This window comes from Cyanistes caeruleus, chromosome 3 (genome assembly GCF_971803275.1).
Source record: "Cyanistes caeruleus chromosome 3, bCyaCae1.hap1.1, whole genome shotgun sequence".
Taxonomy (NCBI): domain Eukaryota; kingdom Metazoa; phylum Chordata; class Aves; order Passeriformes; family Paridae; genus Cyanistes; species Cyanistes caeruleus.
The window spans coordinates 2,794,365-2,809,622 of NC_141703.1; the positions used below are offsets into that span (position 1 = coordinate 2,794,365).

A 15,258-nucleotide genomic window follows, 5' to 3' on the forward strand; every position below is an offset into this window, starting at 1 on the left:
CTACAATTTATAGAGCCAAATGTGAGTTCATTTTTTTGTTTGCTTGTTTTAGGTAATGATCATTTTGTTTAAAACCCTTTTCCTCATTACAGACCAAAGTCAGCAAAACAAACGAAGGCAAAAAACCAAAACTTGTGACTATGAAAAGATGAGGTAAGAAATACTGTTTGTTTTTAAATTTATTATTATTTTTGAGTTATTTTATATAAGATTAATGCAACTTGGATTTGCTGCTTGCTCGTTGCTAACAGCTTCGTGTCCTTTTTTACATCCTGATAAATTGGATAAAGTCCCCAAAATTCCAGTTTTTCTACACTTATTTCTTGAAAACTGAATATTCTATACCCTGCTGAATTTTAACAAATGAAGGCATAATTTGAATATTTGCTGTTGAAGCAGAGGGGAAACAGGAGTTTTGTTTCAGTTGTTACATCCAAAGTTACAGCAACAATTGTAACTCACTTTTATCTCATTTCCAAGGCCTCCTCACACCAAATAATTTTTCAAACTCCTCTGACACTCCCTGAGCTGAGGAAAAAGATGAAACCTGGTTTTATAAGTCTTAAATATATTTATATTTATATTTATATTTATATTTATATTTATATTTATATTTATATTTATATTTATATTTATATTTATATTTATATTTATATTTATATTTATATTTATATTTATATTTATATTTATATTTATTTGCTTGCAGTCCTTTAGTTGTTTGTTGGCTCCAATTTTCACTTAAAGCACAATCAAAAGTCTGATTTTAAGGCCAGGGATGTTCCTGTGGAACAGGAACAGGGATGGTTGTGTTTGGGGCCAAAATTCAATTAATTGAGGTAAAACTATTGATTTTATGGGTAATATTTATGCTTCCACCTCAGGGTTTATCAGAGGAAATCATTCATTATTTCCAGTGGTGCTGGGGCCACCACACTCCAGAGATTTTTGGTTGTGTTTAGGATTTAGGGTGCAGCAAAACAGGATTTTGACATGGAAATAGAGAAGTTTCCATTAAAGATAATTTTTCCAAGGCACATTTCTGGTGCAGAAAAGCCCAAACCTTCAGGAAATCTGATTATTCCTAGTCCTAAATCTTAAGTGTGACCACAGCCCCAAATTTCTTTTAATCACTATTTATTTCAGTACAATCCTGTTGTTTTCCTGTCGTTTTTTGAGTACCAGTGTAGGTAGAAAAATTGAAATTTTACCACAGGAGAGGGCATTTCACTGAATTATCAGTGGCTTCCTTTTCCTTTCACTTCAAGGAGGGGGAATATTTTCATTTACCATGGACCAAATCCTCTTTAAAGGAGCAGAACCAGCTCCAAAATCGCTTCTCTGCTGGGAGGAATTGCTCAGACCTATGAAAACCACAGTTTATTGAAAATAAACTGAGATTTAAAGCACATTTTCAACCCCTTGGTGCCCCTGTCCTGTTTTTTGTAGGGATCATGTGGATTTGAAGAGGGAGTCTAAAGCCATGGAGGATAAAAGTTTCTGTACTGGGCCACAGGTAATGGAAATTCGGCCTTAAATTGGAAATTCTTCATCATTTTTTAGGAGAATTGCACAAAATCTTGGTTAATCCCAAAATTTAACGCGTGGCTTTGATCAGAGGTGGAAATTCTGTGGTTACACTGATTTATTCTGTCCTTTTGTCCTGGTTTCTCTTTCTTCTCCTGCTGTAAAACCTGGCTGGGATCATTCAGGGATTTGAAAAGCCCTTCCCAAATTTCTGCCTAAATGTTTTCCAGTGTTGGATACGTTTGGAAATAACCTATTTTGTGGTATTTTGTGGCTGTTGGAAATGCTATAAAATTCATACATTGAGGGAAAATTCTCCTTCTCTGGCCTTAGCACCAATGAGTTCCTGAAGGAAATCATGGGAATGCACATAATTAATTATTTCATCCCTGTTAATTGGGGGATGTAGATACCAAAAATCTGTCCTGATCAAATATCTCGCAGGACAAAACTGAATTTAGGAGAAAATGCAGGTTCTACCCTTATTTCCTCTAAAATACCTGTTTGTTTTGCTAATTTAATTGCTGGAGTTGAAAGGAACATTTTCATTAATTTAATCTGCTTTATATGTCATGTACCTTACCATTAATATAATTTATTCTATTTTGTAACTGCATGGGACAGCATTAACCCAGGAGTTTTAGGAAATTAAGACAAATTTTCATTATTTATTATTAGTTTCATTATTTATTTATTAGTTTCCCCTGCTGGAAATTCCTGCAGATTTCAGGTAGTATCAATAGTGAAAACAAAATACAATTTTAACATCACATAATAACAAATAACAGAATAAAATAATGGACCCTGAAGCCTTCCCAGATGTTCCAAAAACGTTTGGATACAAAAAATGAGGAAAGGCAGAAATCTGGGTTGTGTTTTTGGGTTTTTTTTTTTTATGTGGAAGAAGAATGAAAATGATACTTGAACTAAAATTGCAGCTTTCTGGAGGGAAATTTAGAATAAAAACGAGGTTTTTAAGAGATCAGCAGCTCCATGAAAATCCTGTACAAGAGTTTTATAGAAATGCACCTCCTTTGCTGCTGGAAAAGTGAAATTGGAGAGAAACAATTCAGGAGGACGCCGAATTTCCACTTGACTGCTGCAGAAGTATTTTAGCAAATATTTGTTTTCCAAAGCAAGTATTTTGTTTGCTTTTGAAAGGAAAAAAAAAGGAAAAAAAAAAAGAAGAAAAAAAAAGTTTTCTTTTGAATTTACTGTCTTTTAAACATTCCAGGTGGATTTCAGTCCAGATGTGAAATCCCTTGGGCTGGAGGGTGCTGGAACCTTGCTGGACAGGGATAAACCCGTTCTATTACCCCTGCTGAGAGCCTTGAATACTCCAGAATTTGTGGTAAACCCTGAGAAATTACCTGCTTTTTTTCCCCCCAGAAATTCAAATTTATACATTCAACGCCCTGTTCCACTCCTTCCTTCCCCCAAAACAATCCTGATTTTTGTGCTGGCTGAAAATTGTGAGAAGAGGGTGGAAAAACAACCCAGCAGCAGCACAGGATGTGTTTTGGGTGCAGTGTAAAAATATTTGGAGGTGGAGTGGGGAAAACATTTACCAAAATATTATTATTTATTTTTAAAAAAATTTAAAAAATTAAAAAAAAAATTAAAAAAAGGAAAATTCAGTTTTCTTTTGGATTGCCTGACTTTGCCTGCACATTCCAGGTGGATTTCAACTCTCTGCCAGAGGATGTGAAGTCCCTGGCTCAGGATGGCTGCAGAGCCCTGCTGGAGCAGCAGTGCCACAGAGCTGAACGAGCCTTTTCCCAACTCCTCAGCATCCTCTACACCTCAGGATTTTCGGTAAAATCAGCAAAATCCCCTCCTCTTTGGCACTGCTGGAGGTTTCTTCCTCCACCACCCTGTGCCACTCCTCCCTTCCCTCAAAATAATATTTTAGTTTATTCAAATTTTATTTATTTTTTTTTTTTTAATTTTTTAAAAACTTAAATTTCAATTAAAATTTCATTTATCAAATATTTTATTGAATTGTTGGCTGCAGAGCCAAATATTTTGGGAAATACTCCAAACTAAGATTTTTAGAAGAATAATACCAAATATTTGGATCAAATATTGGGGTTTTTTAATAAAAACACCGTTGTTGTTTGGACTTGATGATCTTAAAGGTCTTTTCTGTGCTTGTCAGATGGACTTTGATTGATAAGAATGAAGGGTAAGAAGGATTTTGATGACAAATACTGTGAAATTTGGTGTCTGTGTAGCCTTACCTGATCAGCCACTGACCCAAAAGTTGGGATTTAATTCTCTTAATTAATTTCCAGTGTTTTTAACGTGTTTTTTGTTGTGCTGTGACAATGATTTGACTCTTTTTTGTTTGGTTTTTTTTTGCAGTCTGTGAATATTCTTAATATTAATTATGTTATACTCCTCTATGGACATGCCACTGCCCTCCTGGGATTGGGACATCCTGAGGTAGGATATGAATTTATTTGTATTTTTATTTATTTATCTATTTATTGATCTGTTTATTTATTTTCTATGTAATTACTGCTTTAATTCCAATTTCCAGCTCGGTTTCCCACACACTTTTTGTATCTTCCCAACTGCAAGGATGGGGAGGGGAAGAAAGAAACCTCAGGACACATTTTGGAATTCTACACTTAAATATCTGGGACTAAATCCTTGATGATTTTGGATAAAATAGGCTATAAAATAAAATTTCTTTGTGAGCCTTCAAATGAGCAGCTAAGTACCAAGGAATGACAGTCAATAATTTTTATTTCTGTTCTTAAAACAAGAGCCAGGAATTGCTTTGGGTTGTGAAAAATGCAAAAGCAGAACTGGGGGTTGGTTTTTTTTTCTTTTGGGTGTTTCTTCCTGCAGTGTAAATATTCAGTGTCCTACAGTGAATTTCAAAATAGCTGAGCTCAGTCATTTCACTCCTTTATGTTACAGAAAGTCCCTGTTTACAGAATAAATTGGGGTTTTTTTTAAAAGAAGAAAGGGAAGTTTTGCCTGTGATCACAGGGGTGTGTAATTCCATTTACTGTTCCTAAGACTGATCAAGGAACAGAGCACACTGACCCACTCTAAAGGAGGAAAAAGCCCAGGAAGAGTGGAAATATTCTGGCAAAACTCCATGTATTTGTGTCTCACATTTCTTTTGAAGGCATTGGCAAAGGCTGAAGATCAGTTTAAGAAAATAATTGAGGAATATCCAGAAGAAAGTTGTTTTTGTTTGGCACACTATGGAATTGGAAAGGTTTACCTCAGGCAAAACAGGTTGGTCTGATGGAAAATTTCAGGTTTTGTTGGAAAAAATCTTTTTATTTGAGGAACTGTGCTTGGTGGAGCTTTAATTTTTCAGTGTTAATCATTAAATTCATCCATCATGTGTGTTTAATACAATGGATTGAATACAGTGGATTTACAGTACAATTATTACAGATTACAATTTATAATACAGTGATTTAATACAAGTGGAAGTTTGTTCCTGCTGAAGGGAGCAGATTTGAGGGAATGTTTGGGATTCAAGGATCACGACCCTGTAGTGAGGGAGAGCTCAGAGGAAAAGAACAAAACCTCTTTGTTCTGGGGGAATAAAATGCATCCTAAAGAAATTTGACTTTATCTCATCCCTGGGGAGCTGGAGAGTGACCTTGGACTGAGATAAGGCTCCAGTGAGTCAGAAATTCCCTGGAGCAGATAAAAGGGAATTTTCCTGAGCTGGCACATCCCAGAGGCACAGGGAGAGCCCAAAATTCAGGGGCAGGACAAGAAACAAACTGGAATCCTGGCTGAGGTAGGGGCAGGAGCTATGGGGAGCTCGTGGAGGGATTTTGGGGTATCCCTGGTGCTCTGTGGGATCAAAATCCCCCCCCTAAAGGCTCATGGTGGGGCTGGCTGGGAGCTCCTTATCCAGCTGTGATCCTGCTCTTGTGTGGGAGAGGGGAGAAATTCCATGGAAAAGCTCGGGGTGGAGGTAAAGACAAGGAAACCACTCCCTAATCACTCACAGGGAACGCTCAACATGAGGAAAAATAACTTTATTGTCCATTAAAATAACACTGGAGAGTGGGAGACAAAGCAAAACAGCTAAAATCACCTTTCTCCTGCCCTCCTTTTATCCCAGGCTGGAGTTCACTCCCTCATTCCCAACCCTGCTCCCTCTGAGCTGCCCACAGGGATGGGGAAGGGGGAAAACTTTTCCCCCTGTTCCTCACAGGATGAAAAAGGAGTTTTTGTGCAGGATGTTGTGTGCTTTTATCCTGGTTTTCCTGGAGGTGAAGGTGCCTTGCACAGCTCTGGCCGGGCTGGGGGTGTTGGCTCTGGCTGGAATTGGGACTCTCCCATTCCTCAGGGATTCCCCAGCTCCCTGCAGTGCCAAAATATGCCAAAACAATGCCAAAACAATGCCAAAACAATGCCAAATAAAGAGTTTTTACTACCAAACCTTCTCCCCTCCTCCTGTGGGATGGTTGGAAGCATCAGTCACCTCTGTTTGTTCCTGGCAGGATGAAATGAGTGGGGGAAGTTTTAGGAAGTTCCTCCCAGGTGAGCTGAGTGTGTTTTTTTCCTGTTCCAAACTCCAGGTTTGCTCATGCCCTCGACCAGTTCCTGAGGTCAAAGCTGATGATTGATTTCAAGATTGTTCCTGAGGTTTTAACCTGGCCAGGAACAACCCAGGTCATCGAGGAGTCACGAATAGAGAATTTACAGGTATTTCACAGAGAATTTACAGGGATTTCATAGAGAATTTACAGTTATTTCACAGAGAATTTACAGGTATTTCATAGAGAATTTACAGGGATTTCACAGAGAATTTACAGGTATTCCACAGAGAATTTATAGAGAATTTACAGGTATTGCACAGAGATTTCACAGAGAATTTACAGGGATTTCACAGAGAATTTGCAGAGGATTTACAGGTATATTTTAGAGATTTCACAGGGAATTTACAGGTACATTTTAGAGATCTCAGAGAGGATTTACAGGTATATTTTAGAGATTTCACAGGGAATTTACAGGTATATTTCAGAGATCTCAGAGAGGATTTACAGGAATCTGACAGAGGATTTACAGGTATTTTTTTACAAAAAGAACCCGAGCAGAGACTTGTCCTGCTGTCCCTGCCAGGCTCCAGGGGCTCTGTGGGGAGCAGCAGGGCAGGAGCTGTGTGAGCTCCAGGGGCCCTGGCTGAGCTGGCCGGACACTGAGGCTGAAATTCCACTTTTCCTCCTTCCACACAGTGGGAATTGTGCAGTTTCCACAGGCCACTGGGTTTGGGAACAAGCATTGTGTGAGCTCACCAGCTGTGGCCATTTCTCATGGATCATTTCTGTCATTTGTCACTTTTTTCCATTTATCTTTATTTTTTATTTATATTTTTTAATTATTATTACTATTATTAGTAATGATAATAATTTTATTTATCATTTTGGTAATTTCTCATTTTTGTAATTTATCTTTTTTATTTATCATTTTTTATCTATAATTTTTTCATTTATCACTTCTTTCATTTATCTTTTTTATTTATCATATTTTTCATTTATCATTTTTTATTTATAATTTTCTTCTTTTATCATTTTTGTAATTTATAATATTTTTATTTATAATATATATTATATATAAATTATATATATTATAAATATATATTGTATAATATAGAATATAATTTATATTATATATAAATAATTTCTTATTTATAATATTTTCTATATCAATCATTTTTTCTTTTATCTTTTTTTCATTTACCTTTTTTTAATTTATTGTTTTAATTTATATTTTTTTTCTTTTATTCCATTTCTCTTTTTTTAATTTATCATTTTTGTTATTTATCATTTTTAATTATACTTTTTAAATAATTTTTAAATTTTTTTTCATTTATTATTTTTTGAGTAATTTTTTTTTTCTTAATTTATATTTTTTCATTTATGTTTTTTTGTTACTTATAATTTTTCTAATTTATAAATTTTTTTTCCTTTATAATTTTTTTCATTTTTCATTTTTTTTTTATTTAGCATTTTTTTTCATTCTTCATCTATCAGAGGCATCCAAACAGGGCCTGGGTGTGGCACTCAAGGTGGGGATGTGTCACAGCTCAGATTTTGGAGCTCTTTTCCAGCCCCAGATGATTTTGGGATGTTTGATTCCCTTCCTTGAATGCTCCCAAACTTCCAGCTGTGAACACACAAAAAAATTCTGGGGAGAGCTGGTTAAAAACTCTGAACTGGCTAAAACCCAGGAAGTTGGATTTAAAACTGAAATAGGTGACTTTTCTATCCAGTTCCTGGATAAAACCTTGGGATTTACATGGTAAAATTCCCTGTTTGACTGGAAAAATCTGGCACCAGGACCTGCTCTGCACATTTTTGGCACAGCAGAGCTGGGAAGGTTTTTTACTTGGCCAAACTTTCCAGACCTGCAGAGTTTGTGGTAGAAGTGTCAATTCTTGGTTTTTTCCTCCCAAAAATCAGCCCCAGGATTTCTCCCAGGCAGCCTGGATTTGGCAATCCGTGCTCTGGGAGCTCTGGATGATGCAGATATCTGCCAGGCTTTATCAGGGCTCTGCTCTGGATCATGTTTTATTAGTCTGGGCCTCTCAATTCCAGCCCTGCCCTGATCTCACACAGAGCCGCCCTTTTCCTCAGAAATTATCCTGGGAGACCTCCCTGCTTCCCCAGGGCCAGGTCTGAGCTTCATCCTTAGCTCAGATCCCAGGTGAAACACTCTGGAAATGCTGGGAATCTTCAGAAATGACCCCAAAAACTCCATTTTTGCCCTGTAATCTGTTGAATCATGTGGACAATAATAAATCCCTGTGGAATGGGTCAGGATGTGGGACACTGGCTCAGGATAAACCTGCATTTTTCTGTGTGTGTGAGCACTCAGCTGCCAGCACTTGGAGCAATCCCTGGAATATTTTGGCCATAAAAGGCCAATCTTCCCTGGCTTTCACTGGGAAAGAGTTGGGATTTTTTTTTGGGGGTGTTAATCACTGCATTTCCAAGAGGGATGTGCTTCACTGCAGTCCCCAGGAGTTTGTGAGTAGAAGTTGAAATCTTCTCCTGGTTTCTGTGCAGTTTGTCTCTGATAATTCTGTGTTTTCCAGGTGGCTTTAAGGAATTGTATTGAGGAATGTAAATTCCCTCCAGAGCCAGATGCTGTTTGTCGATATCAGCAGTGCCATGGCTACTCCAAAATCCAAATATATTTTACAGACCCGGATTTTAAGGTAAATTTTCAGCTGAGAAAGGTTGGGGAAGTAAAACTTGACGTATTTCCTGTCCCTTTTTATATGATCTGCTAAGCTGAGCCCTGCTTTTCCTCATGGTTTGATTTCAAGGTGTTCAGTTGTTGCCATTCCTCATTTTTAGGGTTTTATACGTATTATTTGCTGTCAGCAGTGCAGGGTGGAGTTCCACATCAGCTGCTGGAAAAAGCTGAAAACAACAAACTACAGTGATAAAAATGATAAGGTGAGGCCTTTGCCAGACTCAAATTTTTAATTTTTTTAAGATCATTGCATTGAGATATGTAAAGGAATTCCCCAAAATTCAGCTGCCAGGATAAAATGAAGGGAAATCAGGAGCTCCTAAAAGCAATCTGTTTGTTTGGGTGTGAAGTTGGAGGAAAGAGAAAAAGAATAAAAGATGCCACAAATTTTCCATGATTTTTGATTTTCAGCCCATCCCAAGTCAGCTCCCAGTCAGCATCCAGGAAGAGTTTAGGATTGTGCTTCCTTTGGTCACCTCAAATGAAGAAATTAATTTGTGTCAGGACATAAATGGTGTGTGGATTTAAATGCCTTTGTTGTGTGTGTGTCCTTTTTTCCTGCAGGATTTCCTTAAGGAAATGTGTTTTACTCCAGATTGTAAAGGCCTTATTTCAAAAATAGCTATTTTCAGTTCTACTGGGTTGGTAAAATGTGAAGTAAGTATGGTCATGTTTTATATGAAATTAATTAGAATATTAAGGGGGATAAAGTAAAGATGAGAATGTAACTGAAAAAAAAAAATAAATAAAAATTGTGCTGCCTTAACTGCAGAATGTGAAGATTATTTAGGAATATTAATTTCCTGTTCTAGTGGAGCAAGAATTCCCTTTTGGTGTTGGTCAGATTGACATGGATGGGGGCTGGAATTCACTAAATTCAATAATCCCTCAGGAAAAACTCCCCAGAGCCACAGGAGAATGGAGAATTCTCCCCAGATAACAAATTCTCCCCAGGGCAACATTGAGCAGAAATGATTGTGGGGTTTGTTGTGTCATAAGCCAAATTTAATTCCTGTCCTATCCCTTATTTTGGTAGTTTGAACAAAAAATCCCAAAACCCAAGGAACCACCAAGGGCCTGTATAAAACAGAAATGTTCAAGGTAAGATTTGTCCTGTTTGAATGGATTTGAGAGCAGAGCAGGAGGGGTTTTCATGCCTTTTTACCAATATTTTGGGAAGTTCTCCTTGCCCTTTGCCTGATAAACCAAAAAAATCTGGTAAAATCCATTATAATCCAGTGGTAAAAGCCTTTAAATTGTTCCACAAAATTTATTTTGTGTGAATGTTTAGAAAGTGTAAATAAAAAATGTATTTTATGCTGCTGCTGTAGTTATTGATACCCAGACCTTTGACATAACTGAGTTTGCAGTTTTTTGGTCAATTAACCTTTAAATAATGAGAAATCAAGCTGAGAAGACAGACAAAACAAGATTTTTAAAAAGGAAAAGAATAAAATGTTAATATTTGGTTGAAAATACTGAGTTATAAATTAAGAGTGTTGAAGCCAATCCTAATTTAGACATCTTTAATAGGAGTAAAAGTTGTTGCATCTTGAGGACATTGATATTTCTATGAAGTTTTGTGGTCTTTGCTTGATCTTTTTATGAAGTTTTGTGGTCTCTGCTTCTAAATGAAGACCACTTTCACGCTGTTTGTACTTTTCAGTGTGATATTTTCACCTCAATTAATGTTTGGCTGGCTGCTGAATTGCTTTTTGCAGTCTTAGGAAGATAAAAATGAAGCAAGAAAAAAAACTGCAACGAAAACGAGCGCGAGAAGAGGCCTGGAATTCTGCCAGGAAAAAAGCTGAGGAAAAGCAGGATGGAAATGAAGAATCCCAGTACAGTCAGCACAGAGGTGAGTGGAAATTGGGATTTTGGGGCTGATTTCTCCATGGAAAGGAGGGTGGGCACTGGAATGGGAGCTTTGCAGTTCCCATCCCTGGGGGTGCCCAAGGAAGGAGGTGGCACTCAGAGCTCTGGGCTGGGGACAAGGTGGGGATCAAAGTTTGGGTTTGGTGATCCTGGAGGGCTTTTCCAAGCTCAGTTATCCTGGGATTCTGTGACTCTGAGTTATCACAAAGCAATGGAATCAGCATTTTGAATATCCTAATCCTAACACTGGACATCACCCCTCTGTGAAAAAGTTGCATTTTTACTTAAGGCAAATTTTATTTCACTTCTGTTTTTATTGTCCAAACAGCTGGGGGGTGTTACTGTCTGGTTTAATTACTGTCTGGTTTAATTACTGTCTGGTTTAATTACTGTCTGGTTTAATTCTTTGTAGAAATCTTGGACTTTTCCTTGGCTGGTTCTTGCAGAATCAGCTGGAGAGGGGAAAAGCTCCAATTCTGAGTGAACCCCTTGAAAAAGGATTTCAGGAAAAGCACCTCGGGACAGTGTTAGGGAAAAAATCTCAAATAAAGACAGACTGATCTCCTCCTTGTACTTGAAAAGTACATTTCAGATGATGGGGAAAAATAAAAATATTTCAGTCTGTGACTTTGTAGGCATTTAAAACTTCAGCTTTTGCCTTGCTGGATGTTGGCTGCTCCACATTCCAGAGCTGGGAACTTCCCCTGCAGATTCTCAGGGCAAAGGAAAAGGGAAGATGTTGGAAGATTTATTTTTTTGTCTGTATTATCAATTTGGCCTCTAATTAATTTATAATTTACTAGGATTCCCTGTTAAATACTCTGGGTGTATTTTTTTTTTAATCACATGTTTGGGATTCTCTGGATGCCTGTTCCCTGCTATGGCATATCCTGAAAATTTGGGAGATTTTGGCTCCCCTGTGGATTTGTAAAATCACTTTTCATTTATTTCCTGGTTTTTGGTTTCTTTTTTAATACTTGATTTTTCCTTTCCTTTGGCTCATCTTCAGTTGTGATCCTTGGAGCCACTGCAGGTCACTGTGACTTTATCCTAAAATCTGGGCAAGGTGTTTCTTTCTTTAAACAAAAATTTAAATCTGTTGGATCAAATTCCTAATGCTCAGGATGTATGGAAAAAATAATAATTTAAGTCCCGTCATTTTCAGTGTAAAACAAATAATTAGCACAACCACTTAATCCAAATTATCTCTGTGCTTTGAAGTTGTTTTCAGTTGTGGTAAGGAGATGAAATCTTGCTCGTTTTGTGCTTTTTTTTTAATGCCATAATTTTAATTTTCCAGGTTATGGCCAGGAATTGTACGCAGGGGACCAGGTCCTGCAGCACATCCGGCGGAATTCCGAGCAGATCAAAGCCGCCGTCCCTGACGCTGCCAAATTATTAAAGGAATTATTGGTGTGGGGAGTGATCAGAGAGGAGGATTTCACCTCTTACTCCCAAATCAGTGGCACTTCCCAGGAGGTGCTGGAGCAGCTGCTCAGCTCCATAATCCAGCAGAAATGCCGGGTGCAGAGCAGGGGCTTCCTGCACGTGCTGAGCCAGCTGGGAGAGGTGGATCCCAAAGTGCACAAGTGGCTGCAGCACCTGGATAACCTGGGTGGGTTCTGCTAGAACAAATAAGAGAAATTCCCTGTTTTCCACTTTTTTCCTTCATTTTAAACGGCAAAATAAAATTTGTCCTCTTTGGTCTTGCACCGATTTGGAGGGGGAAACACAACCTGGCTGAGCCAGGAGCTCTGCAGGGCTTTGGCTCATGCAGGAAAGAGAAATTGGAACTGTTTTTAAATTGTCTTAAAATTACAGAATGGGGTTAAATGCTGATATTTGTGAGAATAATCTGGTTTTGGAGCGTAAATAACGGCGGGGTTTTGCCATTAGACTTGGAAATCATTTCATGTTGGTGCTGTGCAATGTCCTGTTGGATTTATAACCGGAAAAAAAAGTGGAATTTTGGGGTTTGGGGTTCTTCATTTTGCTCAATCACATCCATATCCTTCCAAGAATTCATAGGTCCAAATCCTGTTGTTATTATTATATTATTGTAATTATTATTGTAATTATTACTATATTATAATATAATAATATATTAATTATAATTATAGTGTTTTAGTATAATAATATTATTGATTCATATACTATTTTAATTAATATTAATTAATTTAATATATTATAATAATTATAATTGGTGAGAGTAGAATTTTTATCAGCCCCATTCCCTATTATTTATTTATTATAATAATATTATATAATGTTAAATAAATATTAAATAATATTAAATGAACTAAAATAATAGTTACATCATCTTATATAATGTTATGTAATATCATATCATATCATTATATCATATTTTGTTATATAATGCCATATTTTTATCATTTCCAAGGCACAAAAGCTCTCACATCATCTGTACATTTAATTTCTAGACCAAACCTCTTCCCCTTCGAAGAGGAATATCACATTTTAAACGCTAAAAATTTCTTGCTGGAATGAAATATTGGGATTTTTCCATCTTTTTCAGGTCTGACAGCTACAAAAAACTTTCTCCTTCAATATGGGCAAGTTCTGCAAGAGCTTGACTTTTCTATTTTAATCCCACTGTGGAACCAGAAATATGGCAGTAAATTTGATTATGTGGCAGCTGATGGTGAAAAGCAAGAAATTTGTGATTATTTCCTCGCCCCTCCCCTAGAGAAATCCCGTTGTTTTATATGGCTTTTAGAAGAAAACAGAGAACATTTTCCACACCTCCATCAAGCTCTAGATGAATTCTTTGATAAAATGGGTGAGTAGGCAAAAGGATCGAACATTTCCCATAAAAAATCCGTTTTTATTGTGTGGTTTTTAACATTAAAGTTCTGCAGCTGCACTTTTGGAGCTGCTTTGGTGGCGTTGGATAAAGGATTAGGGGAGTAATTCCTGTGATTTCACAGTTAAATTGTAAATTAAATACAATATTATTATTTCCATCAATCACCATGACTTTTATCCTCTCAACAGATGACCCAACTATTATATTAAAGAAGCAGGGAAATGAAAATTTATCAGTAAGTGAATTTCATTTCTGTTTGGCCTCAGCTCAGAAAGAACTTTTTGCTATTTTAGAAAAGGAAATATTTTACAGCCTCATCCTTCAGACTTATTGGAGGTTTAATATCTTGTTTTAGCTCCCTTTTCTTAAATTATTTGATACTTGAAATACTTTTAAATAATTTTTAAGTGGGCCTGATTCTGAATCATTTTCTGGTTGGTGTCATCATTAAAATCCATCCCAATTGGCAGAAATAGATGTTGTATTTCATTTAATTCTATGTTTGAGGGTCTCTCATTTGAAGTTCTTGTCTGCAGTTAAATTTATCTTTACAAACCCAGGATTTATTTCAGAATTTGATTCAGAATAAAGCTTTAGAGTTAATTAATGTGTATATACTAATAAAATGCAGAATTTTACATGTGAACATTAATAAAATGAAGAATTTTAAGTGCACATGTAACAAAATGCAGTTTTTAATGTATGCATTAATAAAATGCAGAATTCTTAATGTACACATTAATAAATGCAGAATTTTTAGTCTATATATTAATAAAATGCAGAATTTTTAAATCTACATTAATAAAATGCAGAATTTTTCACTTACATGTTAATGACATGCAGATTTTTTTGAGTGCACACATTAATGGAATGCAGAATTTTTTTGATTTTTCATTTCATGAATTGGCAAAATCCAAGAATGCAATTAAAACCAGCACAATAAAACTGCTTTGATTTCAGTGTTACAGCCTAAAATAACCTGTAATTATTCTGTTCATTTGTAATCCCTATCCTTTTAAAGAATTAATTCAAATTTCACTTCCTTCATCTCTGTCCTTCTTGGAAAACTGAGGCAACATTTGCCAATCCTGTGCCTTCATTGTATTTTCTGTTTCAGAATAATGAAATCAAAGTTAAAAACAAAAACAGGAAGAAGAATTGGAAAGATTCAAAGGTCAGTACCTCTGGAAGCTGCTAAAGCAGATACCACTCATTTCCTACTAAAAACCCACCTAAAAATTGGGGTTTCTGTAGAATTTCTGGCATTCTGATGGATAGGAGCTGTCTTTTAAATACTTTGAGGAGACTCCTTACTTTTCCTGAATTAAAATTAAGCTGTGAAGACTCAAACTTTAATAGTTCTGTTAAAATTTATCAGTATAAAAGCTATTTTTAAATTTATTTATGACTAACTTTGGCTCTGACTGGAGGTACCTTCCTCTGGCTTAATTCTGAACTATTGTGGTGATTTTAATCTTCCATGTGGGAGGATGGGAATTAAGTATAAAAATACCATTTTGTGTCCAGGAATGTTATTCATTATTCATTATTTTATAGATTTTGTTGGACTATTATTCTGCCTGGATTTTCTGCTGCCTCTTGGAGGATTTTGCTTTATTGAAAACCTCAGATCCAGCCTCGTGCTCTCACTTTTTTATCATTTAAATTCCTAGAATTTCAAGAGTAAGCTTCAGATTTTTCCTCAGGATTTATTTTTCTGAATTAGGTGCATTTATTTGTGTATTTCTGAATTATTAGATAATGAACATGAAGACAACTAAAAA

General features: G+C 36.2%; 1 protein-coding gene across 7 annotated transcripts in view; it reads left to right on the plus strand.

Annotated features, from left to right (window-relative positions):
• Nucleotides 1-15,258, plus strand: part of TTC3 (tetratricopeptide repeat domain 3) — a 46,296-nt gene that overhangs the window by 18,939 nt on the left and 12,099 nt on the right. For all 7 annotated transcript variants that reach the window (XM_086883949.1, XM_086883950.1, XM_086883946.1 and 4 more), the window contains 16 exons: nucleotides 93-153; nucleotides 1,447-1,513; nucleotides 2,759-2,875; nucleotides 3,202-3,339; nucleotides 3,889-3,969; nucleotides 4,667-4,779; nucleotides 6,090-6,216; nucleotides 8,609-8,731; nucleotides 8,874-8,975; nucleotides 9,337-9,429; nucleotides 9,809-9,873; nucleotides 10,494-10,630; nucleotides 11,948-12,262; nucleotides 13,184-13,447; nucleotides 13,663-13,709; nucleotides 14,592-14,648. In XM_086883949.1, coding sequence (XP_086740075.1) covers nucleotides 93-153; nucleotides 1,447-1,513; nucleotides 2,759-2,875; nucleotides 3,202-3,339; nucleotides 3,889-3,969; nucleotides 4,667-4,779; nucleotides 6,090-6,216; nucleotides 8,609-8,731; nucleotides 8,874-8,975; nucleotides 9,337-9,429; nucleotides 9,809-9,873; nucleotides 10,494-10,630; nucleotides 11,948-12,262; nucleotides 13,184-13,447; nucleotides 13,663-13,709; nucleotides 14,592-14,648 — 1,907 coding nt within the window. The remainder of the gene's footprint in view (nucleotides 1-92; nucleotides 154-1,446; nucleotides 1,514-2,758; nucleotides 2,876-3,201; nucleotides 3,340-3,888; nucleotides 3,970-4,666; nucleotides 4,780-6,089; nucleotides 6,217-8,608; nucleotides 8,732-8,873; nucleotides 8,976-9,336; nucleotides 9,430-9,808; nucleotides 9,874-10,493; nucleotides 10,631-11,947; nucleotides 12,263-13,183; nucleotides 13,448-13,662; nucleotides 13,710-14,591; nucleotides 14,649-15,258) is intronic.